At 48.1% G+C, this 27,100-nt stretch overlaps 2 protein-coding genes across 4 annotated transcripts in view; one reads left to right on the top strand and one right to left on the bottom strand.

Annotated features, from left to right (window-relative positions):
- The window catches only part of SMYD4 (SET and MYND domain containing 4), a 69,386-nt gene that overhangs the window by 4,534 nt on the left and 37,752 nt on the right, over window positions 1–27,100 (bottom strand). Inside the window, exons 6-11 of one of the 3 annotated variants that reach the window (XM_086686342.1) lie at window positions 23,157–23,339; window positions 22,081–22,244; window positions 20,005–20,137; window positions 19,052–19,168; window positions 18,738–18,861; window positions 3,492–3,715 (exon numbers count right to left, since the gene is read on the bottom strand). In XM_086686342.1, the coding sequence (XP_086542468.1) occupies window positions 3,523–3,715; window positions 18,738–18,861; window positions 19,052–19,168; window positions 20,005–20,137; window positions 22,081–22,244; window positions 23,157–23,339 (914 nt within the window). In that variant the 3' untranslated portion in view covers window positions 3,492–3,522. Of the gene's footprint in view, window positions 1–3,491; window positions 3,716–16,947; window positions 17,639–18,737; window positions 18,862–19,051; window positions 19,169–20,004; window positions 20,138–22,080; window positions 22,245–23,156; window positions 23,340–27,100 lie in introns of those variants that run through there. The other 2 variants (XM_025917428.2, XM_086686343.1) reach the window with 2 other exon arrangements.
- SERPINF1 (serpin family F member 1) lies at window positions 4,409–15,332 on the top strand. Its single transcript, XM_025916279.2, has 8 exons — window positions 4,409–4,543; window positions 8,451–8,539; window positions 10,124–10,322; window positions 10,986–11,141; window positions 11,550–11,753; window positions 12,822–12,964; window positions 14,291–14,501; window positions 14,945–15,332. The coding sequence occupies exons 2-8, from the start codon at window positions 8,459–8,461 to the stop codon at window positions 15,202–15,204; spliced, it is 1,254 nt and encodes a 417-aa protein (XP_025772064.1). The 5' UTR covers window positions 4,409–4,543; window positions 8,451–8,458; the 3' UTR covers window positions 15,205–15,332.

Here is a 27,100-nt window from a genome sequence, read left to right as displayed (position 1 = left end):
CTCTCCTCCTCTCCATTCTGGCTTTAGCCACGGTTTGGATCTGGTCATCACTCCCACGGGTCACCTGCCCTCACCTCCTAGGTTCTCCCTGCTGCTGGTCTGACTGCATCCCCCTACAAGTCCTTGTCAGAGCCTGTGTGTCCAGCAGTGCGTCGAGCTCTGGGGATACGGCAATGAGCCAGCAGACAAGATCCCTACCCACCGGAGCCTAAATCGGTGGTAGAGTGATCTAGACAATAAACAAGTGAAAATCTTGTGTTGAAATATAGTATGCAAAGTGCACAAGTCTCAACTGTACATGAGCTTAATGAATTTTCTCATGAACCCAATACCCCTGTGCAACCAGCACCTGCATCAAGAAATGGTACTCACTCTCCTGACTTCCAGGAACAGATTCGTCTTTCCTGGTTTTGAACTTCATATAAAGGAATTATAGGGTCTGCTCTGTTGGGTCTAGCTTCTTTTGTTCAACCTCCTGTTTGTGACATTCGTCTGTGTTGCTGTGGATGGCAATAATCCACTCACTGTGGAAGGCTTTTAAGTGAGGGGTGCCGTGGTCTGATGTTGAGTTCTAGAAGGCTCCCTTTGGCTGCTGTGTGGAGAACGGAATGTAGAGGGACAAGCGTGGGTTAGCAGGCAAGAGACACGGGGTGTGGGTATTTTGCAGGTAGATGCTGTAGGTTCTGTGGATAGATTGTATGGGACATGATGGAAAGGAAAGGCTCAAGGATGGTGGGGTTCATAGTTCAGATTCCTGGATTTCTGTTTTGAGAAAATGGGTTTCACGGAGATGGGAATCAGAGTAAGGGACAGATTTTAGCATAGGTCGGAGGTTTCTCCCTTTCCTTCTTTCCTTCCTTCCTTCTTTCTTTCTTTCCTTTTTTTTTAAAAAAAATATTTTTAAGTTATCTCTACACCCGACGTGTGGCTTGAACCCACAACCCCGCGATCAAGAGTTGCACACTCCACTGACTGAGCCAGCCAGGCGCCCCAACTGGAGATTTCTAGTTTGAACATGTTGTGACTGAACTACCACATTAATGTAGACTAACATCGTCTACCTGGGACAGTTCAGGTTACGTCTGTGGTTCTACTTTTGTTCCGAGGAGTGTTTGGATGGTAAATTGTATGTTCATCCTACCTACTCGGCATCCATGTGGATTTGTCAAATAGGCTATTGGGTATCTTGGTCAGGAATACACACTTGGAAGTATCTGGGAGCATACAGATGCATTGAAAGTCATGGAACTAGGGGAAATCACCTAAGAGGAGATGTCGATGGTGAGGAAAAGGGGTCCCTGGATCGAGCCAGCAAAGGAGACAGAAAAGATGCAGTGTGTGAGGCAGGGGTGGCAGGGGGTTGGTGGGGAGTGGAGTGGGGAATGGGGGTGTGTGGAGAGGCAGAGTTTCAAGAAGGAGGAACCATCTGCTCTGCTGCCTGTTGTCAAGGGAAGAGACGTCACTTTGGTGGTCAACATGAAGGTCACCCGTGAACTTGGCTACAGCTGTTTCGAAAGAGAGCTGGGCACAGAAGCAAGTTTGAAGTTGAGGAGGGAATGGAGCGGGACACCTCTCACGGTAATCGGAGGAGAGAGAAATCTTTCTTCATAAATTATCATGAAATCATTGGGACAGACAAAAGGTGCAATGAATTGCATAATGCCATTAAAATATTCTCAATATAGCGACAGCTTTACAAGTCCTTCCACGATCCCTCCTCTACTCCCATAACTGTCATCCTGAATTTGGTTTCTATTATTTTCATGTATTTCTTTTACTGTGATCACACGAATTTTTTTTATCCTTGGGTAGTATATAGTGTGTGTTTTTAAGCCTTATGTAACTGTGTCCTGCAGTTTGCATGTTTCTGCAACTTGTATCACTTCACCCTCTGAGACAGGTCTGTGTTGATACAAATGACTTCCCTTCACTTTCTCAGGGCTGGAAGACTTTTCCATCTCTAGTCTCCTGTTGATAGACATGCATCTACTTTTTTTTTGTTTGTTTGTTTTTTCTTTAACGTTTATTTATTCTTGAGAGACAGAGACAGAGCACAAGCAGGGGAAGGGCAGAGAGAGAGGGAGACACAGAATCCGAAGCAGGCTCCAGGCTCTGAGCTGTCAGCACAGAGCTGGTTCGGGGCTCGAACCCATGAACCTTGAGATCATGATCTGAGTCACCCAGGCATCCTATTACTTTGTTTCTTTTTGTCACTATAAATAGTCCTGCTATAACATTCTTGACCATACATACTTCCTTGTGCACACATGTGGAATCTTGCCAGCTTGCATGTTTAGGATTGGAATTGCTGGGTTGCAGTTTGGGTCTTCCCATCTTTAACTGCCAGGGCTGCCCCCTATGGTCATGCACAGCTTTGCCATTTGTTGCCACATTGTTCTTCGAGGTGGTTGTATCAATTTACATTCTCACATTCTCAACAGCAGGGCATTAAGAGATCCTGGTTGTCCACATCCTCACCAACACTGGGTCTTGTCAGATGTTTAAATTTTGCTGATCTGGGGGCGCCTGGGTGGCTCAGTCCGTTAAGCGGCAGCGGCCGACTTCGGCTCAGGTCATGATCTCGCGGTCCGTGAGTTCGAGCCCCGCATCAGGCCCTGTGCTGACAGCTCAGAGCCTGGAGCCTGCTTCAGATTCTGTGTCCCCCCTCTCTCTCTGCCCCTCCCCTGCTCATGCTCTCTCTCTGTCAAAAATAAAATAAATATCTAAAAAAAATTAAAAAACAAAGTTTCTTCAAAAACAGAAATTGTTTTTCACATTTAATCCCTAATGTAGCTAGAGCTACTTTTTGTGAATGGTGTGAGATAGGGATCCAGTTTTAACTTGTCCACATGGATACTTGCACCCTTCCTGCGTTTCCATGCTTAGCTCCTTCTTATTCACCCTTCAAGACAGCTTAGATTCATATATTGCAACCACATTGCCACAATACCCTTCAGAACAGTGCTGTCCGATAGAAATACAATGCAAACTACATACGTAATTTAAGATTTTCTAGTAGCCACATTAAAAAAGAAATAGGTGAAATTAATTTTAGTAATATATTGCATTTAACCCAATACATATAATCAGTGTAAAAACTACTGAGATACTTTACAGTATTTTTTTTTCATATGAAATATCCACAATCTGCTGTGTATATTACACTTACAGGCTATCAGACTAGCCACATTTCAAGTGCTCTGTGGCCACATGGTTAGTGACTATTGTACTGGACGGCGGGGTTGTAGAGCCTGCTATCACAGAATGTGCCACATTATGGTGGAACAATCTGTTCTCGTACCAGCCTCTTATTATTAGCCAGTAAGTTTCTGGAGTGTGGCACTGAGCCTTATACATCTATATCCTTCTCCTCCTCTGCATACCTAGCCAGCGACTTGCATAGAGGTACTCAACTTTTTTTGTTGAAAGGCTTGAACTCTGACTGTTGAGAGAGTTTTCTTATATAAAGCTGAACCCATTGGAAAGTTCTACCCAGGGGCTCTAGTTCTGCTCCCTGGAGCCTCACAGGAGGTGATGGTGTTTTCTGGAATTTTCTCTTCCTCCAGCTAAATATTCCAGGGCGTTCCCTGTTCCTTCCCTGATCTCTTCTCTGGAATTTTCTCTTCCTCCAGCTAAATATTCCAGGCGTTCCCCGTTCCTTCCCTGATCTCTTCTCCGGATGACCACTGGGCTCTCGGCCAGCACTCCTACCTGCCTGGAAAGCGTTTTGTTACGTTATTTCCCATGTCAGTATTTTAGGTTCACAACCACATTGCAAGGTCCTAAACATCCCAGCTGAGCAGGGCCCAGGTGTTCCCCCATCTAGAGGACCTGTATTGTGCCTAGCAGGTGCCCAGCACACTCTTGGCCTCCCCTCAGGACTAACGGTTCTAGCACAGCCCAGTTCTTCCTCTGGTCGGATATTTCCCCCACTGCCCTTTCGGATCTTTAGAAATCACAGAAATTCCAGGGCTGAAAAAGCAGACAGACATCCCAGTTCCATTTCTCCATTTTTCAGCCAAGGCAAGGCAGGAGCTGGGAGAGTTGTCTTGCCCCAAATCCCAGCTAGTGCCAGAGCCAAGGACCAGGAAAAACCTAGAGTCCTAGCACTGGGCAGGGTTGTTTTTTTTTTTCCCCCCTCTCTGCTCTAGCCTGCCTCCAGGGCCTCCTCCTGCAAGTCTCTTCCTTCCTCAGGCCTGTCTCCCACCCGAGTTGGCCAGGGTGCCCTCTGGGGGTGGGACCGCAGGCAGGAGGAAGGCCAGGGTCCCAGAGGACGGTCTGGTGGAGTCGGTGTGGGAATGTGTGTGTGTGTGTGTGTGTGTGTGTTGGGGGTGTGTGGTGGAAGGGCAGCAGTGGGTTAAAGTTAACACCAGGCAGTGATGCAATCACAGAATCCAAACTGAGTGCAGGTCGCTTTAAGAAAGGAGTAGCTGTAATCTGAAGCTTGCTGGGCGCTGGGTCGGGAGGCGGCTGCAATAGCTCTTGTGCTTGCTGGAGCCCCTCGGTGTGCAGAGGCTGGCACGGAGCTGCGGTGCACCCACAGGTAAAGCAGCTCCCTGGCTGGTGCGAGTGTCAGGGGAAGACTGGAGAGGCTCCCCGGGGTTGAGACAGGCAGGGAGCAGAAAAGAGGGGTGCGAGGGAGAGGAGGTGGGGAGCCAAGAGCTCCTGCAGCTTGGGCACGGGGGTGAGAGGATAAGAGAGGGCAGAGGGGGTTGGGGGTAGAAGGCCAGGGCCCAGTTATCCCCAAACCCCACTGCACCACTGGAAGAAGAGGCTGGAAAGACCTTTGAATGAAGTGGGTGGGAAGCAATGGAGGAGGGCGGTAGTGGAAAGAAACAGAGGGCTCAGCTGCTGGGCCGGGTCTGAGCAGCACCTCCAAGGGGCTCCGCAGACCTAAGGGAAGGAGGCTGTCCCGGAGCACTGCTTCCCTGGGGGTATTTACGAGGCAGCCCCCCAACCCCCTCCAGCCCAGCCTTGGCTTGGGCTCAGCTCCCTGCTGCTTTTTCAAAATCAATTGGTGCCGATTTCAGAGGTAACTTCCTACACCGCCAAGCAGCTGACCTGTTGAGCCCTACAGAAGACTGGGACGAGGGACGGCTGGGTCCTTCTATCCAGTCGCCATCCTTCCTCTTCGGCCAAATTAGCTTCCAGTAAAGGCTGGGATGGGAGACCAGTGGGGCTTTGGCCTCTCGCAAACAATGACCACTCTTTAGTCCAGCCAGCGTATGGGGTCTGGAGAGATTGGCTGCCCGCATCCTTTCTGCTCCCTGGGGTACACCACAGCAAGGAGCGGGTCTGGGCCAAACAAAAGCCGCAGGCTTCCCAGAAATCCCATCACTGTCTGGCCCATGCCTGTCACCAGGAGTTCAGGGTGGGAGGGGAAGGGGCCCAGACAGTTCTGCTTCTAGGGCTGGCCCTTCTGGGGCGTGGGGAGGTGAAACTCATGGGCACTGTGGCCCCACTCATTCAGGCTCCCAGGCTTCAGAAGGAAGGCTTCCCGGGGACTGGCAGGGTCCCCATGGGTGGAGTGGGCCTGGAGGGGACCCTCGGAGCCTCTCTCCCAGGAGAGAGGGTGGTGCCCTTCCCTGTGCTGCCCAGGAGGTCCACTGCCATGTGGCTTTAGGCTGTGTGGTGCTGGAAGGAGGAGGGATGGTGTTTGTCTCACAGCTGGATTTAATCTGAAACACATGTATTGGCTCAAATTTATCCTCCCAGCTTGAAGGCAAGATCACAAAATCCCAGTTCCTTGTGTCTCTTGATTTGAGTAAATGTGGCAGCAAGGAAGGCCTGACCTTGGCCCAACGGGGAGCGTATCTACCTCCTCCCCATGCCCTCCCCTTCCTGGTATGACAGGAGTCTGGCTTGGATACTGCCCTTTGGACAGGATGGCATCATTGTCCCTGTGCCCCTGGCCAGGCAGCGGCTGCCTGCCCTCAGCCCACAGAACAATCACCTTGGACAGGGCAGTGAGTGGGCTCAGAGGGCCCCCCAACCCCACACAGACTCTTTCTCTCTGCTCTCTCAGTGCCCTTGTAGGGGGCTCTCAATAATCTCTCCTCTTCCCTCATCCCCAGGGCTTGAGATAGAAGATTCAGAGGTGCCATTAATAGTACATGTCCCAGCGACTGGCTCTGGGCCGGCTGGGGACCCATGTGCCTTTCACTGCCAGGGTCCCTCACTTCTCTTCAGCCCACCCACATGGGGACAGTGATCACATGACCGCGGAGCTTAGGCTGATTCTGTAGGGACTCCCGTGGGGAAGGTCTGACCTTCAAATGCATTCGAACTGTAAACGTAGCTTCCTTAGACACTATGCCAGGATGCCCCCACCTCCCCCGGCCAGAGGGACTAGAGCTAACGGCTTATCCTTTAGCCTTGCTGCCTGTGAATCTCCTGGAATTTTGGGTCTCTGATAAACCAGTCTGCTGAGGCTCAGGCGAGAAGGCTCCGCCAGCTCTGGGGTGGGGCTGGCGGGTGGAGAGAGCAGCTGTGAGCCTGGATGGTGTTAAAGGTTTCGATCTGGTACCACAGAAAGCTTTTCCTGTTGCCTCAACGTAATATTTCTCCCTGAGCGCCAGCCGCAGCTGTATAGGAGGGCAGCTGGCTGAGAACGAGGGTCTGTGGGGCTCACCCTGGGACGCAGCTCCCTATCAGAGTTTGGGAAGACAGCCAGGCTCGCTCCCACCCGCAGTCCAGCCATGAGCTGGGCAGACTCTGGAGGTGGCCTCTTTCATTGCTTTTCATCTCTACGGTGTTGTCTGGTGGATTATCTGGCTTGATTCTAAGGACTTTGGCCAAAAATCACACACCGCACTCCCGACTTTCCTATTTGTTCTGAAAAGTCAGGAAAGTATGTGTGTTGTGCGTGTGGGAGGGTATTTCTGGGTATATGAGAGGATGACAAGGAAAGTGCTCAAGACCCTTGGCCTGTGCGTGTGTCAGGGAGGTGAGGGGCAGGGAAGGCAGATTACAAATGGTTGACTTGGCAGTATGGACAGAGGGAGGTCACAGACCAACCAGAGGTCCTAGCTTCTGAGGCCTTCTCCCACTTTTTATTTTTTATTAAAATATTTTTTAATGTTTATTTATTTTTGAGAGAGAGACACAGACAGAGAGTGCAAAGGGAAGGGGCAGAGAGAGAGGGAGACACAGAATCTGAAGCAGGCTCCAGACTCCGAGCTGTCAGCACAGAGCCCGACGCGGGGCTCGAACCCATGAACCGTGAGATCATGACCTGAGCTGAAGTTGGACACCTAACCAACTGAGCCACCCAGGTGCCCCCCTTCTCCCACTTTTTGAACAGAGGGCCTCTTAGAAGATCCTACCCGTGACGCCCCCTTAGCTGCCTTCCGCCCCTCCCACCCCACACCCAGACTCCCAGGGGTGAGCTCACGGATGCAGCAAGTGCAGGAGGGTGAGGGATGGTGGCACGCATACAGCTCTGGACCCAGATTTCCTGTTTCCCTCGTGGTCCAGGGGCCAGAGAGAGTGGGTCCAGAGGAGGCCACTGCTGGGGAGGTGAATGGACTTGGGGGGCCCTACTAAGAAACCGGTTGTTTAACCTGAAGCAAAGAAAGCCCTGAGGGTGTAAGAGCTATTTTTGAGCTGGTGGCTGGAAGAGGACCTGTCTCCCTAGGATGAAGGGGCGCCCTGGGGTTCCAGGTGTAGGGAGACCCACTTCAGCTCAGGGATTGCTGGAGAGCTCACCTGCCTTTGCCCTGTTCAGGTCTATGGAGACATTATCCAATTTAATCATCATCACAATAGGTAAGAACTATTTGATCTCCATTTCACAAGAGAAGACACTGTGATTTAGAGAGGTATTAAGACAAACTGAGATTTGTACCCAGTTGTTTGACCCTAGGGCCAGTGCTCCTAACTAGGAGACTAAGAGCTCTCAACAGAGAACTGGGAAGGGAATGAGTCCCTTATGCGGCCACAGGTTCTAGACCAGAGGAATTCAAGGGGAGAGTCTGAGAACTTCCTGGGGAAAGCAGGGGCTCGACCAGATGCCTCCATTCTCTGTATTCTGTCATTCTACATATGGGACCTCGGTTCTGCCCCCTTCTGACATTACCCCAAATCCTATGTAATGAGCTGGCTGGGTGCCTCTAGGGAAATGCCTTGCTGTGCATTTGTGCTAGGCCATATCCACACAGAGGGGCCCACGACTTGATCTCCATGGCCCTGGAGCTTTGGGTCCAAAGGTAGGTCTCCTGACACAGCAGAGGAAAGCGCAGGTTCACCCTGGGACGGTAGGCCTTGAGGCAGGTGGAGGAGAGGGGAGGTGATGAGAGGGAGGGACCGTCAAGTTGAGGGGCCACTTCCAGCCTGGGGAAGTCAGAGGCGAGGTGGCTGGTCCTATGGAGCTCCTGCTCCCTGTCCAGGGTGGCTGGTGGAGCAGGGCAGTGGGTGAGGGAAACAGCTCACTGCCCCTTGCTTTCTTGCAGGCCCCAGGATGCAGGCCCTCATGCTACTCCTCTGGGCTGGAGCCCTCCTCGGGCCAGGCAGCTGCCAGGACAATGCGGGCAGCCTGGAGGTCAGTGGGGGTGGGGTGAGGTGGGGACATCAGCAATCCCAGCCCCTCCTTAGCAGGCAGCATGAGAGACAGGACAGACACCCAGGTTCCAGGCCAGGCTCTGGCCTTTACATATAGACATCAGCAAAACAGACAGAAAGCATCTTGCCCTGCCTTTCAGAGAACCTAGTGGAGACAGAAATAAGATCCCAGAAGGTGAAAGGTGAAGGCAGTCTAACAAACCCCAGGGACCAGGGTGGTCCCTTTGGTGAAGGCCTTTTCTCATTACCTTGTGGGACTGTGGGTCTCACTGACTGGGTGAGTTCCTGGATACTTGTGCAGATACCAACCAGGGTGCGGCAGAGATATGAGTGTGGAAGGCCTCAGACTGCAAAGGCAGATGCTGAGAAGCTAATACTGAGTGACAGTGAGGGACCAGGGCTGCACGGGCATAATGACCGAAGCCCTGGACTTCATTGTGAGTTCTGAGTTTGAGTTCTGGCTCTACCTCTCATTTAGCTTGGTTACCTTGTTCTTTCTTTTTCTTTCTTTCTTTCTTTCTTTCTTTCTTTCTTTCTTTCTTTCTTTCTTTCTTTTCTTTCTTTCTTTCTTTCTTTCTAAAAAAATTTTTTTATGTTTATTTGTTTTTGGGAGACAGAATGCAAGCAGGGGAGGAGCAGAGAGAGAGGGAGACACAGAATCCAAAGCAGGCTCCAAGCTCTGAGCTGTCAGCACAGAGCCTGACGTGGGGCTCGAAACCGTGAAGCACGGCATCATGACCTCACTGAAATCAGACGCTTAACCCACTGAGCCTCCCAGGTGCCCCTAGCTTGGTTACCTTAGACAAGTCACTGTCACCTGAGTCTGTCTCTATCTTATCGATAAAGTGGGTTTAAAAACACCTACCCTTACAGGGCCGTTGTGGTCAGTCACTCACTTTCTACCTACTGAATACCTGCTCTGTAGGGGCTGGGGATGGGCGGAAACATCAAAGACTCAGTTCTTGCCTTCAAGGCACTCGGCCTTTTGAGGCATGGAATACATCAATAAGCAAGAAATAAAGTACCTCAAATGAAAAGAACTAGCACAGAGCCCAGTACATGGTAGGTGGTTCATATGTAAGTGGTAGTTGACTCTGTAAAAAGTTCAGAAAACCAAAAAGCGCCTTCACTTTGGGGCAATGAGGGAAAGTCTGTGGTGGAGGAGATGATATGTGATCAAGACCGTGAAAGGCAAGGAGGGTCCAGGTAGAGACCTGGGAGCAGTAAGCAAGGGGGGACAGACAGGTAGCTTTTGCTCTAGCCTGAGAACAGAGCTCCTTGGAAGGCAGGAGGCTCTTCTTTCTCTCTTTTTTAAAATTATTATAGGCCTGAGGCTCACAGGTCACCAGTGTTTAAATGTGGTCAACTGATTTCCATCTGGGGCTGTCTGTCCAAAGCAGAGAGCTCCTGCATGATCAGGGAGCACAGACACATTCCAAAGTTAGGCTACATGGACGGTCCTCAGGCGGGATGGCTGTAAGGGGCCAGAATGACAATCCCAATCAAAGCAACGAGACCAGTCATCCACGGCTCATCTCTAATGGCCCTTTTTACTCAAATCCAGGACTCCCCAGCTCCTGACACCACAGGGGTGCCGGTGGAGGAGGAGGACCCCTTCTTCAAGGTCCCCGTGAACAAGCTGGCAGCGGCCATCTCCAACTTCGGCTATGATCTGTACCGTGTGAGGTCCAGCCTGAGCCCTACTGCCAATGTGCTGCTGTCTCCACTCAGCGTGGCCACTGCTCTCTCTGCCCTCTCACTGGGTGAGTTCTCAGACGCAGACGGCCCCAGAATCCTCTGCGTGTACATGCCTCTCTAAGTCCTAGACACTCTTCCCCTCAGGAAGGGGCGAAGAGGTGCTTGAGAGACTGGCCTGCTGAGGTCCCCTGCATGTGCACATACAATCCCTTCCTCGCTCCCCGGAGGCGCTGAGCACTGCTGACTCAGGGGTGAGGCCTCGGGACCACTTATAGACGGGGTGACTTCAACACTCATTCATTCCTTCAAAAAGCTTCTGCATACCAGCCATCCGGCTAGATTATGGGGGTTCAACCGCACACAAGCAGGCGTGGTCTCTGCCCGCCCTCGGCTCACAGCTGAGTTCATATTAGCTGAGCTAATGAGTCTCTATTAGCTAAGACTAATAAACAGGTAACCACAAAACGTTCTGGTAACAGCTGTGATGGAGATGCACAGGGGCTTGTACCCCTCAGTCCTACCCTTATTGCGCTCTCTAGGCCTGATGACCTTAGCCTGCATTAGAAAAAAAAACATTTTTCTTCCATTGCCTTCAAATTTCTTGCCAGTCTAAGATGTTTCCAGTATGAGCAGTAAAAGACTAGAGTGTGGTGGCCTGTCCTGGGATCTGGCCTGATCTGGGCCCCGGTGGGCAGTTAGTGAGGCTCCCACCCATGTCTCTCTGGCAGGAGCAGAACAGAGGACAGAATCCACCATTCACCGGGCTCTCTACTATGATCTGATCAGCAACCCGGACATCCACGGCACCTATAAGGAGCTCCTTGCTGCCGTCACTGCCCCCCAGAAGAACTTCAAGAGTGCTTCCCGGATCATCTTTGAGAGGAGTGAGTCACCTTGCTAGCTAGGGATGCCCGAGGAATACAGAGCTCTCTCCTCCACATGGGGGCTTCATTCTAAACACTAGATCACATCTGCCCAGGCTGGGGCTGGCACTGGTGGGCAGGAAGGGGCCCGTGAGCTCAAAGAGGATCAGAAAGAGGAAGTGGCCTGAGGGAGACAGCGGGAGGGTTGGGGGAGGGCGGTAACGCAAAGAGAAATGACAATGAGAGAAATTCGTTGTTCCCTGTCCAGCGCCTGGGGAAGCTGGCACAAAGTCCCGGCAAGTCACGGGAAGTCACTAGGCAGGAAGTAGGGGCCTGCTGAGTGGTAAACCAGAACCTGAGCCTGGCATGCTCTCAAACAGCGGATGCTGGTTAGCTCTCAGAGCACATTCTCTCTCCATGTCTCCCCAGAGCTGCGGATAAAATCCAGCTTTGTCGCGCCACTGGAAAAGTCCTACGGCACCAGGCCCAGAATCCTGACCGGCAACTCTCGCTTGGACCTTCAGGAGGTTAACAACTGGGTGCAGGCCCAGATGAAAGGGAAAATTGCTAGGTCCACACGGGAGATACCCAGTGAAATCAGCATTCTCCTTCTCGGTGTGGCTTACTTCAAGGGTGAGGGCTCCTCCACCTCTCATTTGGCCAAGGGTGGATGGTGGGTGTCCGAGGGGCTGGGGAAGGGCGGGACGTCAGAGATGGAGCTCAGCATGAACCCAGAGGCGAACAGCCAGAGGATGACCCGGGAAACACCCTTGCCTGAGAGCTCTGTGCTCGTCACCTAATCCCAGGCAAACGTGGGGAGTGCCTACATAGCGAAGAGGCTTATGCAGAAAGACCAGCTCAGACAAGAGAGCGCTACCACTCTTGTGCCTGTTTGGGGCGGGCACCGTTAGATTTGGGCTGGAGTCACAGGAGGGTCAAAGCCCAGCTCGGCCTTTCCCGGCTGCAGAGCCCTGCGCAGGCCTCACAGCCTTCCTGGGCCTATTCCCTCACCTCTAACACGGGATGACACACGTCAGAGGCCCTCTGTCTGTATCGTCTCCTATCTTCACATCGACCAGAGCACTGTGCCCAGGACACGGCAAGTATTCGACAAACCGTTGTTCGCCATGCGAGGCTGGCCCCATTCAGATAAGACTTGGGTGGGATTTGGACAACCTCCGATGCTTTACAACCAACTCTCGGGCGGTAGCAACAGTGGACCCCTAACCTTGAGAAAAGCCCTCCTTGAAGCACTGATCTCCAGAAGGTCACATCAGACTAAGGGAGCTTGGTTATCACATCGCTGTACTGCCAAGTGCCTTCACCCCTCTGGGCTTCGGCGCTTTTTCAGATGTGAGGGGGTGATGCTGAGGTCCCTTACAGCTCTGACCTCCTTCGATGCTGTCTCCCAGACACCTCACTGCAGAAGTAGATACCAGTTTACTTTTCCCCCTGGGCTATCACAGGAGGATATTATTGTATAATCCAGACCATCAAATCACTAAAATCAATGTATTTCCTTCCTCCTGAGTCTATATACGGAAGGTGTTCAGATCCTAGACATATTGTGGTCCAGCCTGCACATTCTGGAGCGGTTGCTTTAGCCAGGCAGCTTTCCACAATATGCTTTGGTCTCACACCATGGTCCCAATGCCTGTCTGGTCTCCCGGGGCTCAGGGCACCCCATTTGTTTCATTCCAGGGCAGTGGGTAACAAAGTTTGACCCCAGAAAGACTTCCCTTGAAGATTTCCATTTGGATGAGGAGAGGACCGTGAGAGTCCCCATGATGTCAGACCCTAAGGCCACTTTACGCTACGGCTTGGACTCTGATCTCAGTTGCAAGGTCTGTAGGGGGTAGGGTGAGTGGTGGGTGCCGGGGGGACCGAGACAGGCAGGATGGTATAGTGGAAATAAGATGACCTTTGAGATGTGATAGCTGTCTAAATTCTGTGGGACTTTCAGCAAGTCAACAGCTTCTCTGAGCCTTTCTTCTTAAAATGAAGAAGGACAGGTATTGAAACTTATCCTCTCAGGGTCAAGCCGTCGACTCAGTAGGTAAAGCCGTCGACTCTTGATCTCAGGGTCGTGAGTTGAGCCTCACGTTGGGCATGGGGTCTACTTTAAAAAAAAAAAAAAAAAAGAGAGAAGATAATGCGAAATGGGCCAAGAGTGGACAACTCAAATGTTGGTGTTTTCTTGTCTTTTTTCCCCCATCTTCCTCTCTCTTTCTCCTTTTCTCTCTTTGGGGAGATCTTTTATTTCTAGAATTCAAAGCGAAACTTTAAAAAACTGTCACAAACTCAGGCGCCTGGGTGGCTCAGTTGGTTAAGTGCCCCACTTCAGCTCAGGTCATGATCTTGCACCCTGTTGAGTTTGAGCCCCGCATCGAGCTCTGTGCTGACGGCTCAGAGCCTGGAGCCTGCTTCAGATTCTCTCTCTCTACCCCTTCCCTGCTCTCTCTCTCTCTCTCTCTCTCAAAAGTAACTAAACATTAAAAAATTAAAAAACAAACTGTCACAAACTCCGAATTGCTGGCATTCTAAATCTTTCACATATACTAGACATCTTTTAATTCTAAATCAGTAGTTCTTAAACCTTTTTCTTTGGGAATCTGACAGAACGCCCAAAACACTGGAGAGAAAAGCCACGTATACCCATGCACACATTTCTGTATGTGGTTTCAGGGGCCGTTAGGACTCCTGATGCTGTTTGTCCCATGGACCTTAGGTTCACAACCTCTGCTCAAAAGACTCATTTTATTACTGCTTCTGTGTTGCTGTGCTCAACGCCCCCACCTTCTAGTCCAGGGCTCTGTACATAACAGATGATCAGTAACTATTGGCAGACAATCCTCAGGAGAAAATACGGACCTGGGATTCAATCCTAGCTCCTTAGAACCACAGGAGAAAATTCTTTCAGCACATAACTTTAGTTGGTATTAGGCTGAGGTAAGAAAAGACAAGAGTCTACTCTTTGGAAGGAACAGAGTAGATATCTTGCTGCCAGAAAGCAGTGGCCTAGAAGGACAGTTGTTAAATAGATTAGGGGCCGGGGAAGGCATGGCCAGGGACCCAAACAGGAGAGGAGAAGGCATCCTCGAGTATGTGTCTAGCCCTGGGCTCTTGGGCTCCAAAGCACTAACCCCTGTACTCCTTCTTTGTTGTTGCAGATTGCCCAGCTGCCCTTGACCGGCAGCATGAGCATCATCTTTTTCCTGCCTCTGAAAGTAACCCAGAACCTGACCATGATAGAAGAGAGCCTCACCTCTGAATTCATTCATGACATAGACCGAGAGCTGAAGACTATTCAAGCCGTCCTGACCATCCCCAAGCTGAAGCTGAGTTATGAAGGCGAAGTCACTAAGTCCCTGCAGGAGATGAGTATGTCCGCAAGACCCCCTTGCTCTTGGGGTGCATGGGGTTGAGCCTTGGAGCCTTCCACCTTGATAAGCAGAACTCAAGGGCTCCATGGCCCTTGAGTAGGGAAGCCAGGGATGACTGGGGAAGACTGAACTGCCTTCCTTATCAGACACATTCCTCAGCCCCAGAAGCATGCATCTTTTAATAGAACGCTGCATCTCAAGACAGGTCTGTTGAGCTGGTTTCTAATCTTAACCTCGCTTGCTGTGTGCTCTTGGGCAAGTCACTTACTCTCTACCCAGCCCAGAGGTCTGTGTTCATACCTCACAGAATGTCCAAAGTGGTGTTCTACTCCCAGCTTGCCTGCCTTCTTGAGAATCAGGACTTAAGAATCAGGAGCATATTCTTCCTCGGGGTGTTGGGTAAGGCAGGGTTTTAACGGAAATCTCTCTCAATCTCTGCAGAACTACAATCCTTGTTTGATTCGCCAGACTTTAGCAAGATCACAGGCAAACCTATTAAACTTACTCAAGTGGAACATCGAGGTGGCTTCGAGTGGAATGAGGATGGGGCCAGCACTGCCCCCAGCGCAGGGCTCCAGCCTGCCCGCCTCACCTTTCCCCTGGACTATCACCTTAACCAACCTTTCATTTTCGTACTGAGAGACACAGACACAGGGGCCCTTCTCTTCATAGGCAAAATTCTGGACCCCAGGGGCATTTAATGCTCCAGTTTCAAGTTCAAATATCCCAGAAAAAGAAAAGCCTAGGGGGTGGCTGATTACATATTACACGAAGGCTGCCCCTATCATGTTTCAATGTATACTTTGCAATAAACGTGCTTTATCCTTAACTATTGTTGCCCTGTTCCTCCTATTTTGAGCTACGTTAAGTTTAATATTAAGATAAATAGCCCTTTAGTAATTTTCTGGTACTATAGTTATAGCCTGGGTCTGTCTAAACTCTGCAGAAAGTCACCATTTAAAAAAAATTTTTTTTTAATGTTTACTTAGTTTTCAGAGAAAGAGAGAGCAAGCAAGCAGGGGAGGTGCAGAGAGAGACGGAGACACAGAATCTGAAGCAGGCTCCAGGCTCTGAGCTGTCAGCACAGAGCCCAATGCAGGGCTCAAACCCATGAATCATGAGATCATGACCTGAGCCAAAGTCGAACGCCTAACTGACTGGGCCACCCAGGCGCCCCAGAAGTCACGGTTTATAAGAGTATAACTTATACTCAGTATATAACTTATAACTTATACTCAGTGGGGCATGCTCTTAAATAAACCAAACTTTAGGTTTTAATGCAAGCACAGATAGTCCCCAGTCAAGCTAGTATCACCTGACAACACAGGATAACACAGACAGATAAGGGAGGTAATTTGTAACTTCAGGAAATATTTCATAAAGCATTTAAAGAGAGCTCCCAAGTACACCTAAAATGGGACCTGATATGTGAAAAATTCTAAATGTATTCTTTTTCGGGGAGTATGTCTATTTTACACAGTATAACAGGACCTTTTTTTAGGAACATGAGACATGTCAAGTGTTTGGAACAGAATACAGAACTGTCCTCAGGACTAAATTTTCAAGAAGAAAAATTTATCTCTATGAAACAAACAAACAAACAACAACAAAAACCTAACTGGCCACTGTCTTGCCACAGTGAATTAGTAGAGAGAATTTGGATAAATGAGATTCTGCCTGACCTTCATTCAAATGTTTGAATGCAAACTGTGTTCTAAACACTCAGCTTCCTGGGGTGCCTGGGTGGCTCAATTAGTTAAGTGTCCAACTTAAGCTGAACCTAAGCTGAAGCTTAGGTCACGATCTCATGGTTCATGAGTTCAAGCCCTGCGTTGGGCTCTGTGCTGACAGCTCAGAGGCTGGAGCCTGCTTCAGATTCTGTGTCTCCCTCTCTCTCTGCCTCTTGCCCACTCACGTTCTGTCTCTCTCTCTCTCAAAAATAAATAAACATTTAAAAAATTAAAAAAAAAATTTAAACACTCAGCTTCCTGAAAAGCTACTGCCAGACATCTTCAGGGCTAATCGTTTCCAGATTATAATGCTGAGGCAAGCAATGGACACTTCCTGGTCATGGCCAGGGTGGGCAAGCTCTCAAAGCACTGTGGACCTGACATTCTTTTCCACTAACTCATCGAAACCACTTGGTCACCGATGGTGCTATATAGCAACCAGGGCTCAGAACAGAGTCTCCTAGCCTCCTGAACAGGATGGAATCTAGAATATTGCTACCTATCCAGGTAGAAAAGAGCCGTCATCCCTACCTTTTGTCCCTCAAGTTTGAAACCACAAGCAGCAACGCCTGTACCCTCAGCATCATTTGAAGCCCCCCCGCCCCCAATGTCTCAGTACATATGCAGTCTGTATTTACCAGCTTGGGGAGGTCTGGTAGAAAGGAGTCTCTTTTCAGGCTTGCTAATAAACACAACTGAGAACGGAGGCGCGCATGTCATTACTATAAGCTCGATTTTATTAGTGTTTGGTCAGTGAGTCTGCCATGAGCATAGAATGAGAGGCAGATAATAAGGACAGGAAGAAACTGATCAACAGTAAAGTGGCCCCATATTTATTTCTCTATTTACAATTTACACTGTACCAGTTTTAACAAAGGATTCGAGAAAGCTAGATATCATACAGGAAATGGTGACTCTAGATAGAGGTAAGGAGCCTCGGTGATTTCTTGCTTTATAATTATTTTTCAATTACAATACAACTACCAACTACCAAGAGCTTAAGTTCCCACTGGAGTGGTACATAACATTTCATTACTACTAGAAACCATAGGAATGTTCCAGGGAAACAGACTATCATCATTTAGTGAGGTGGAGTCTAGCCAAAACCCCAGGCTAACTTCCAGATGCCTGCAGATGAGCTAAAATCCTTTTAAAGTGCTTAGACTCTCCAGACACTAGTTTTAAGTCTTTTCCGGGAACTGGGAGTTTTTATGGGAGGGTAGTTAACTATTGGAAGAAAACATTTGGACCCTACACAGAAGGCCCTGCAGGGATGGGTGGTAAGTCCAATAAGCAAGATTTCATCTTTCGTAGCTCCTGGATCTCATCATTCCAAGGGCCATAGTGCACCATCAGAACCCTTTCTGCCCTTTGGATTGTATTCAGCGCCTCTGGTATCGCAAACCTGAACCACGGGAGGTAAAAGGAGTAAATCCACCCATTCAACCAAGCAAACTTTAATCAAGGGTCTACTCGCACCCTGTGAAAAATACAAAGTTATAGAAGGTCAATTTCTCCTCAAGGATCTTACAGTCTGGAAGGGTTGGTGAGAGACTTTCACGAACACACGGCAAGGCAGAGATTGAAAACAAAGTTATCAGAAAAAGCACGAAGGTTCCAAGGTCCTGAGAAAGGGGAAAATCTCAAAGTGTTAATCTGGTGTTTATGCCACGGTTTACTCAGGAGCCTTCGTCTCCAGGTAACCAAGTCCATCCCTGACCTGCCTCTGTAGCCCTGTTCTCTCTCTCTCTCTCTCTCTGACCAAATGGGTGACCTCTGTGTCTTGGGTATCAGATCCACAAACCATTCGTAATCTTAGGATCAAGCTTCAAACACTGCCTCAGCCAGGGTGCACTGATGGCAGCTTTAGCAAGGCTGGAAGTAAGTATTCCATCTAGAAATAGGGCCTCCCAGTGATCTCAGCCGCAAAGGTAGATGACATCAGCCCTACTGCTCCTTCCGTGAAACCTCCAAAGCAGGGTTTCTCAACCCTGACACTATCGGCATTTTGGGCTGGACAATTCTTAGCTGTGGTAACAGCATCTCTGGTCTCTACCCTGAATTGTGACAACCAACTGTCTCCAGACATTGCCAGACATCTCCTGGGGGCAAAATTACTCCTGGTTGAGAAGAGCTGCTTTAAGAGGAACAGGATAGGGAGGAGGAAGAGCTCCTGGACTTGAAGTTGCGAGAGTGAGGGCAGTGAGAGAGGTGTGAGGAACCCAAGGACTGAGAAGAGGGGCCACGTGCAGGTGGGGGGACTGCTTGGCAACTTCTCCCTAGGAATCTCCTTTCAGAGCTAAGAGCTTTCCCCATATCTCTCAGGAGGAGATTCTAAAGCTTCCATTTTTCCATAAAACAGAAGGAAAGGATCTCTCCTAAAGGGGAAACGAAGAAGTTTCAACATGCTTAACGGCACCACAGAAAAAAGGTAAAGGACAGAAGAACCTAATGAAAGACAGGGAGTGGCCTGGAAAGTGTCAGGAAAAAAGAGAAAGACTTACCCGTTGAAGAAGAGTTGGGCCAGTTTGAAGAGCTCATGGCCCATTTCAACACTGGACGGCCCATGGCGAACCTCAACCACTTGGAGACTCTTCTGTAGATGGGTAGCTGACTTTTGCCAGTCCCCTGCAGAGACACAAAAATCTGGTTCCAGGAGAGAATCACAGTCAACTGTGGATGAATGTTTTCAGGGTGTGGAAAGCTCAGTAGGAGGGAGAACAGCTTTAGCTGAAGGCTAAGAGGTAGGCTAGGGTCATGACCAAACACACAAGGCAAACTTGTTCCTCAGAACAGAAAATGAAGACACAAGTCATACCTAAGGCGGCATAGGCCTGGGCCAAGTCATCCTCCATTTCTCCCACCAGACTGTGTTCTCCTGACAGGAAGCTCTGGGCATCACGCTGGCACCCCAACAATAGCTGAATGGCTCGCTCTATCAATGTAAAGGAAAGTGGCCTCATTACCACACAAACCCAGTCCTGGAAATGTGAACCCAGCTTTTAAGTTCTATATTAGCTGGGTTGAATGTGGAAACCCTACTTTGTCTCCTTCGGTTGTGACCAACCCACAATGTTTGTTCCAGTAAAGCTGTTGTTCTCTTATGTTTTCTCTTTCTATAGAAAAAGGTGCTAGGTGAGGCCTCTCCACATTTACTCTGGGTTTCCAACTTCAGTGGCCTAGATTCCACTTATGACCATGATTTCTCTTGACACTGAAATCTAGGTTAAAGGTCAGCTTCCACAAAGTTCAGTAAATAAATTCCTATGACATCAAGTTCGAAGGCAGAGTTTGCAAGGGTGATGTGGAATTCTACAACCGTCTCTCTGAAGAAAGCAGGATACTTCCATCCATTGGACACACGCTCCACTACTCTCTACAAGAGATGAGGCTCTGATGAGAGCAGAGAATCTCTTTAGAAAATTAAGTCATTAGGCCCTGGAATTAAAAATAAATCCACTGAATTTCTGGATATGCACAAAGATCATGGGTGTCAGAGATAACCCTTTAGTTATCATGGGGGTATTTTAACTCAGCTCTCTGATGCACAAGAGAACAACAGCTTAAATCCTCTGGCCCTTTTTCAAGGACACCACACAAATTCAGCTGGTTAGGGTTTGGTCTCATTGGCCTGCATAGCCATCTTGTGGCTGGCATGGGGATAATTAAATGTAATTCTTCCATCATCACTGAGTCTCCTTGAGTCCAAGGTGATCTCAGAATGAATAAAAAGGAAGGGGCTGGAGGACCAAAGCAGGGAGCCAGTCTCACCTGGTTCATCATTTCTGAGAAGCTTCCGGGCCATCCCAACCTGCTGCTGAAGGTCCTGTAACCGAGAGATGAGGTGATCTCTGCTGACTGACTCCGTACAGGACGTGCTGCCACAGATCAGTACATCGTCTCCCTGTGGAAGTCAGTTTTGTCTTTATTCCTGTACCACAGTCGGTTAGCAACATTGCATGTGCCTTACATTATAGGGTCACTCCACAGCTTCTGACCCCAAAGAGATGTCGGCAATAATACACCATGACCAAAGCCTGACTCACTTCGGTTTGACAGCAGCAACTCTACTGAAAGCAGTAGATGATCCCACCCTAAGATTTAATTTTTGCAACCAAAATTAAACTGGTATTACAATTCACAGTTTCTTCCCATCTCTAGACTCCTTTCTTATCTCTCTTTAGGGTCAGAGCTTTGGATGACAGACACATTCCTAGTGGTTATGAAAAGGCCATATGAGTACAGAGTTGTTGGGGGCATCTGGGTGGCTCAGCTGTTTAAGCATCGGACTCTTGATCTCAGCTGAGGTCTTGATCTCAGGGTTGTGAGTTCAAGCCCCATGTGGGGCTCAGTGCTGGGCGTGAAGCCTATTTTTTTTTTTAAAGGGGGTGTCTGAGTGGTTCAGTCAGTTGAGTGTCTGACTCTTGATTGTGGCTTAGGTCATGTTCCCACAACCCAGGGTCATGGGATGAATCAAGCCCTGCATTGGGCTCTGTGCTGAGTGTGGAGTCTGCTTGGGATTCTCTCTTTCTCTCCCTCTGCCCCTCTCCCCGGCTCTTTCTCTCTCAAATTAAAAAATAAAATAAAAAGAGTACAGGGTTGTTGAATCACTTTGTTGTGCATCTGAAATTAATGTGACATTGTGTGTCAACTATACTTCAATTTTAAAAAAGCAAAAGCCATAAGAAAACCAAAGGAAGAGGTGCCAGGTGACCTTGGGTTTGTAACTTCAGCTTTCCAACACAACCAGCTCTACATTACACTTATGGTTCCCCTAAGAATACTGTGTCCTCTGGCAGAGGAGAAAATCTCCGAGGTGAACATTTGCTGGTTTTTAAATGCCAGTATCGGGGCCCCTGGGTGGCTTAGTCGGTTAAGCGTCCGACTTCAGCTCAGGTCATGATCTCGCGGTTCATGGGTTCAAGCCCCGCGCTGGGCTCTGTGCTGACAGCTCAGGGCTTGGAGTCTGCTTTAGATTCTGTCTCCCTCTCTCTCTCTGCCCCTCCTCTGCTCGTGCTCTGTCTCTCTGTCTCTCTCTCTCTCTCTCTCTCTCTCTCTCTCAAAAATAAACATTAAATAAATTTTTTTTAATTAAAAAAAATAAATGCCAGTATCTACACCCTCATTTGGCAATAGCAACGTGATTTCTCCTGAGGATCCTCTCCTACCCTCCCCCACTCAGGACCCCGTGGCTGAGGGGGTGGTCATGTGGCTCCAATCTGACCCATTCCTCTGGGCCAAATGGCTGGAGGAAAACTATGTGACTGATTTTCCACCAGCCACAGGGATCGGGCCAATGAAATGAAGCACAATTTTGGCCTATACTGCTGTGAGAGGAGCGCGTGTCTTTATCCTCCCGGACCAGGAGGATGTGAGGTTGGAACTGCCGGTAGCTATCTCGCCACCACCACCAGAGGGAAGTCTGTCCGAGGATCGCCTCGCTGAGAAAGTGGAGCTGAGGGAAGGAGGGAGGGAGAGAGAGAAATCGGTCTTGGTGACATTATCTGAGTCCCTGGATCCAGTTGTTATCTGAAGTACCCCCATCCTGGGACCTTTTAGTGATTTATTGAGCAAATACATGCCCAGTCTTTTTTTCCCCCCCTTCCCTCTCCCTCACACCAGTTTAGGTGGGATTTTCTGTTATTTGCAAGATACAGATTACTAAATCCAATGTTTCCTGTGGTTCCTGTGGAGGGGTAACCAGTGTGCGGGGAAGATGAGCTGAAGGGGAAGAGACTTGCTCTCAGCCTCCCCTGAGAAGCCTCCAGGCTTCTCCTGAAGATTTATGGCCTCTGGGCTGGATGACTGACCTCCAGCCAAAGTAGAGAAGCAAGAAGAGAGATTTACCTGCATGAGCGCCCCGCAGCTCCTACAGCAGAACGCCTCCCACCGGGGCCCTGTGGCAGCTGAGTGCTTCTCGTTCTGACAAGCTGCGCAACTGCAGTCAAAGAAATACTGTGATCTCAGCTTCTGTTGCCTTTCAGCAGCACGCATCCTGCTCTGGTGAGGCCCTGCAGAGAGACCACATGTGGCCAATAGTGAAGGCAAGAGGGAGTCAAGCACTAAACTCAAAAAACTTCAGTTTAGGGGCGTCTGAGTGGCTCAGTCAGTTAAGCATCTGACTCTTCATCTCGGCTCAGGTCATGATCTCATGGGTTTGTGAGTTCAAGCGCCGCACTGGGCTCTGCACTGACAGTGCAGCACGGAGCCTGCTTGGGATTCTGTCTGTCCCTCTCTCTGCCCCTTTCCTGCTTGCACTCTCTCGTTCTCTCAAAATAAATGAACAAACTTTAAAATAAAATAAAAATGAAAAAAAAAAAAAAAACCCTTCAGCTTAGCAGAGGATCCGGTCAATTATTCATCATGTGACAGATGCCTTTTACTCAAACATTTGTGGAACTAGATATAGAAATGAGCTTCTGGGGTGCCTGGGTGGCTCAATCAGTTGAGTGTCTGACTTCAGCTCAGGTCATGATCTCACAGTTCGTGGGTTCGAGCCCCGAGTCGGGCTCTGTGTGGAAATATCAGACAGAGCCTGGAGCCTGCTTCAGATTCTGTCTCCTCTCTCTGTCCCTCCCCCGCTTGCATGCATTCTGTCTCTCAAAAATAAATAAATGTTAAAAAATATTTAATTAAAAAAAGAAAGAAAGAAAGAAAGAAGCTTCCAAGTTGGAAGGATAGGAAGGAAAAAAACCCAAAAAGTTATTCTGAGCCCATTTTTGGCAGAGAAAGTTTATGGGATTAAGCAGTGAGATACGTGATAGCTTAGACACAATAGGGCCAAGGAAGGAGGCCAGGAGGCCTTTTCTTTTTCTGGCCCAAGTATGCACTGCCTTCACCTGTCCATTGGTTTGCCCATTCTGATTCACCCTGTCCTTTCCTGCCAGAGAAACGTGGACAGTGGCGAGGCAGGGAGGGCTCACCATAGCAGTGGAGAATCTCTTGCCCTTTTCCAATCTGCTGTGATGCCCGAACGGTGGCGACGGTGCTAATGAAGGACACGCTGGTGTTGGGGCTGCAGGAATGGTTCAGGAGGCTGATGACAGGGAAGATGCCCGTGGCAAGGCGGACCTGCCTGCTGTTGGTCACGCTGTTCTCTTTAGATCCTGAAAGAGCAAGAGGAAAGGAAAAATGTGTCAGGACAGTAGTCTTGGCCTCACTGTCGATTCCTCAGAAGATGAGCTGGGCAACTGGGCCTGAAGCCCCGTCTGAGTCATAGCTCCATAGCCGGATCTGATACATATCAGATGAAACATGACTCACAGCAAACTCTCGTCCTCAGGAAGCAAAGCAAACGAACACATGAAAAGTCCACTGAATCCCGGAACCCAACCATTGCGTCTCGATACCAGAAAAATCCAAAGATTAGAACTTATTTTTTTTTTTTAATGTTTATTTTTGACAGAGAGAGAGGGAGAGACAGAGCATGAGCAGGGGAGGGGCAGAGAGAGGGGGAGACACAGAATCTGAAGCAGGCTCCAGGCTCCCAGCTGTCAGCACAGAGCGCGATGCGGGGCTCAAACTCACAAACCGCGAGATCATGACCTGAGCCGATGTCAGACGCTCAACTGACTGAGCCACCCAGGCGCCCCCAAAGATTAGAACTTATTAAAAAAAAAAAGAATAAAAAAGGAATTATCAGCCGGGAGCCTTCTAGGTAGACAGTTTCATAATGTTCACCAGGACACAGAAATCAGAGTGCCTGGTGAGATGATTTCCCAAAGACTTTTATAGTCGATGCCGCTTTTGTTTAACCGGTCTCTGGTTAGTTAATAGAACAAGTCACCTGATCACTATCCCAAACTAGACAGGTGATATAATATATTTAAAAAAATCATGTTCCTTATGCTTACCTATTCGTTCTGCCCTCTGTCCCAACTTTATGGGAAATCAGTCACTGAAAAAACCTCTCTGGAAAAGCTCTAATTCAAGACAGTCACATGTCCCACACGATCTCTTCTTTGAAGCACAATTAGCCAGCAATTTAACTATGTGATTGAAAATTAGGAAGGAAGGAAAAGGCCTCTAAGCGGGGAGGCTATTTCTGCACCAAAGCTCGCGACTGATACTCATAGATGAGTTCTTTATGCTCTCATGTGGTCCTATTTGCTCTTATTTTAGCCACAGTTATAGCTGCCTTAGTTATTCAGTTTCTCAGCCCACAGCAGCCCAGAAACAGAGAACTAATAAGAGGCAGGTTTTATGACAACGGCAAAGGAGACAGGTGACAGACAGGAGAGGGAGGTAGAAAACTTATATAAGAATAACAGCCCGAGGGCAAACAAAAACACTAGTACCATTCAAGTTTTACTACCGGTGTAACACTTCCCTTAACCAGAGGTTCCTAGACTGACGGCATACCGACATGGGTTTTGTAATAGCCATGCACGGCTCGGGAATATGTGTGCAAAGGCAGATGACCCTGGGCATCCAGAAAGGCTTAAATTGTGTTCAGTGGCCTTGGTGTAAGCGTGAGGAAATCGTATTCTCACCGAAACCGGCTGAAATATGAAAGCTGCCGGTACTTCAAGGGAAACCTTCAGTTTTCTGGAAACCTGAAAAACCATCGGCTAATTGAGGTATCATGGCCTATGCCAGGAATCCCAACACACCAGTTGCCGAAGAAATGAAGCGGTCTAGGTGCAAATGTGATGAATAAAGAAAATATCATGATCCATCATGTGAAAATGTCTTAGAAAGGAAAACGTTAAATATAGGAATAATGTTGTCTCTCTGCAGACAATCCTTTTATCTGTTGCTATGGAGGGCAAGAAAAGAACAAGTAAATAAAATTCGCAGGGAATCTAAATGACTCAATTTTAGTCACCAGTTCTACAAATTGTATTGAAATATTTCATCAGAGCTTGTCTTCAGTATTTAGCAGATTTTAGTTTCCCTTCCTTTTCCCCCTGGCCAATGCCTACCTTCTGGTATATGTGCTAATGAGCAGTAAAAATGCTACAGGGTAGGCAGCGAGAAGGAGCAGAACAGGGCACGAACAGTTTGTTGTCTGAATAATCAGCCTCTGCATAATTAAAAGTTGACTTGCATTCCCAACTACTGATAACTGGCAGGCTATATTAGCACAGTTGTTAAAATTTTCCCAGAAAAAATTATCACAATACGGTGAGTAATGGCAGCTTTGTGAATTATTTATAGATTATCCTCTAACATAAGTAGGTCCAGGAACTGAGTGGGGTGAATATTTATGTCGGAGTTGAGTCTCCCTCTAATTATTTCTAAAAATGAAGTATTGATTTAAAAAAATTACCCAATATTTTACATTAGTCATCTGCTAGGAGAGATAATGGAAAGTGAGAATATATATGTACCTTATCAACCAAATTTAATATGTGACATTTGTGCATAAAACGAAAACGAAAACAAAAGAGGGAGTGATTCTTTATTTTACCAAAAGTGTACCTTAGTAATATCCCTAGTGCATTTACAATGGGGTTCAAGTACAGAAAAAGAGATTTGTCCCAGACTTCCAGACTATACCTATTCCGGTAGGTATTTTATAACAAAAGAAATTTGTGTGTATAGCACACAGATAATCAAGGATCCAAACTGGAGGTAGATTCCTTGGTTGTTGAAGAGTGAAAGCAAAGGGCAGTGAATTAATCTGAACCTGCATGGAACCTCGTTAAGCCTTGTGATGAATCCAGATACCTCTGGAATCTGCCATTCCCACTGAGATAGAAGCACACATATCAGGGTCTAGAATATCATCTGTGGCCAGTTCTGTGCCTTAAGATGAGTACCAAAGAGAGGTTTCTGATGAACTTTGATTAAATAGGATTCATACAAAGATAATAACATACTTTTCATAGGTTTTGGTCAAAGTCTATCCTAGTTAACACTTTAATCCTTCTGTGCTACTAATGAAAGAGCTGCTAATGAAATTCAACGAGAACACTAAACTGAGAGGTGTCAGAACCCCAAAGAAATAATAAAAAGGGATATAACAAGATTAGAAATATGAGCAGACTAAAACAAAATCAGTTGGATTCAAAAATGAAAGTGAACATCACTGGTAGGCTGGTAACTGGTACAACTTTCCTGGAGGGCAAATTCCCAATATGTATCAAGTGTCTTAAAAATGTTCATACGGGGCGCCTGGGTGGCTCAGTCCCTTAAGTGTCCGATCCTTGATTTTGGCTCAGGTCTCGGGCTCTGCACCAACAGCACAGAGCCTGCTTGGGATTCCTCCTCTCTCTCTCTCTCTCTCTCTCTCTCTCTCTCTCTCTCTCTCTGGCCCTCTTGAGTTCTGTCTCTCAAAATCAGAGAGACAAATGCTCATACAAATAAAGTTCCCATTGTTTGAATTATTTTTGTTATTTAGAAAACTAATCAACATTACAAAAGGAACACGTGGTAGTCAGAAAGAAATTACACAGTGAAAATTGTAGAGAAAATAAATCATCTATAAGCCTACCAGGCAGAGGCATTTTCTTGTAGTCCTCTTTCTAGCCTCATGCATGAAATTTTTCGTGTCATTGGCCACGTGGTACACATAGCGATTTATCGGCTACTTCTTTTCACTTAACATATCATGGCCATTTCTTTATACTCTAACCTAAAATCCTTATCACAGTTAAAACAAACAAACAAACAAATCCCCCAAACCCAACAAAGCAACTTTGCCAATCTGACAGGGAAAAAAAATGGTACCCAGTTTTAATTACAATAGAGACATGAATTTATTTTTATTATTTTATTATTTATTTTTTAATGTATATTTATTAGAAAATGTTTATTTCTGAGAGAGAAAGAGAGAGCATGCACAAGCAGGGGAGGGGCAGAGAGAGAGAGAATTTCAAGCAGGCTCCTGTCAGTGCAGAGCCTGGCTCAGGACTCAAGCTCA

The sequence above is a fragment of the Puma concolor genome, chromosome E1 (genome assembly GCF_028749965.1).
Source record: "Puma concolor isolate L17-30 chromosome E1, mPumCon1.1.hap2, whole genome shotgun sequence".
Classification (NCBI taxonomy): Eukaryota; Metazoa; Chordata; class Mammalia; order Carnivora; family Felidae; genus Puma; species Puma concolor.
This window is presented reverse-complemented; position numbering and strand designations above follow the sequence as displayed.

What these genes read in the sequence shown, in the direction of transcription:
- SERPINF1 (XM_025916279.2), top strand. Translation starts at nt 8,459, where the DNA reads ATGCAGGCCCTCATGCTACTCCTCTGGGCTGGAGCCCTCCTCGGGCCA. An exon ending in CGGTGTGGCTTACTTCAAGG is followed by an intron (nt 11,754 to 12,821) that starts GTGAGGGCTCCT and finishes GTTTCATTCCAG; the next exon opens with GGCAGTGGGTAACAAAGTTT. An exon ending in TAAGTCCCTGCAGGAGATGA is followed by an intron (nt 14,502 to 14,944) that starts GTATGTCCGCAA and finishes CAATCTCTGCAG; the next exon opens with AACTACAATCCTTGTTTGAT.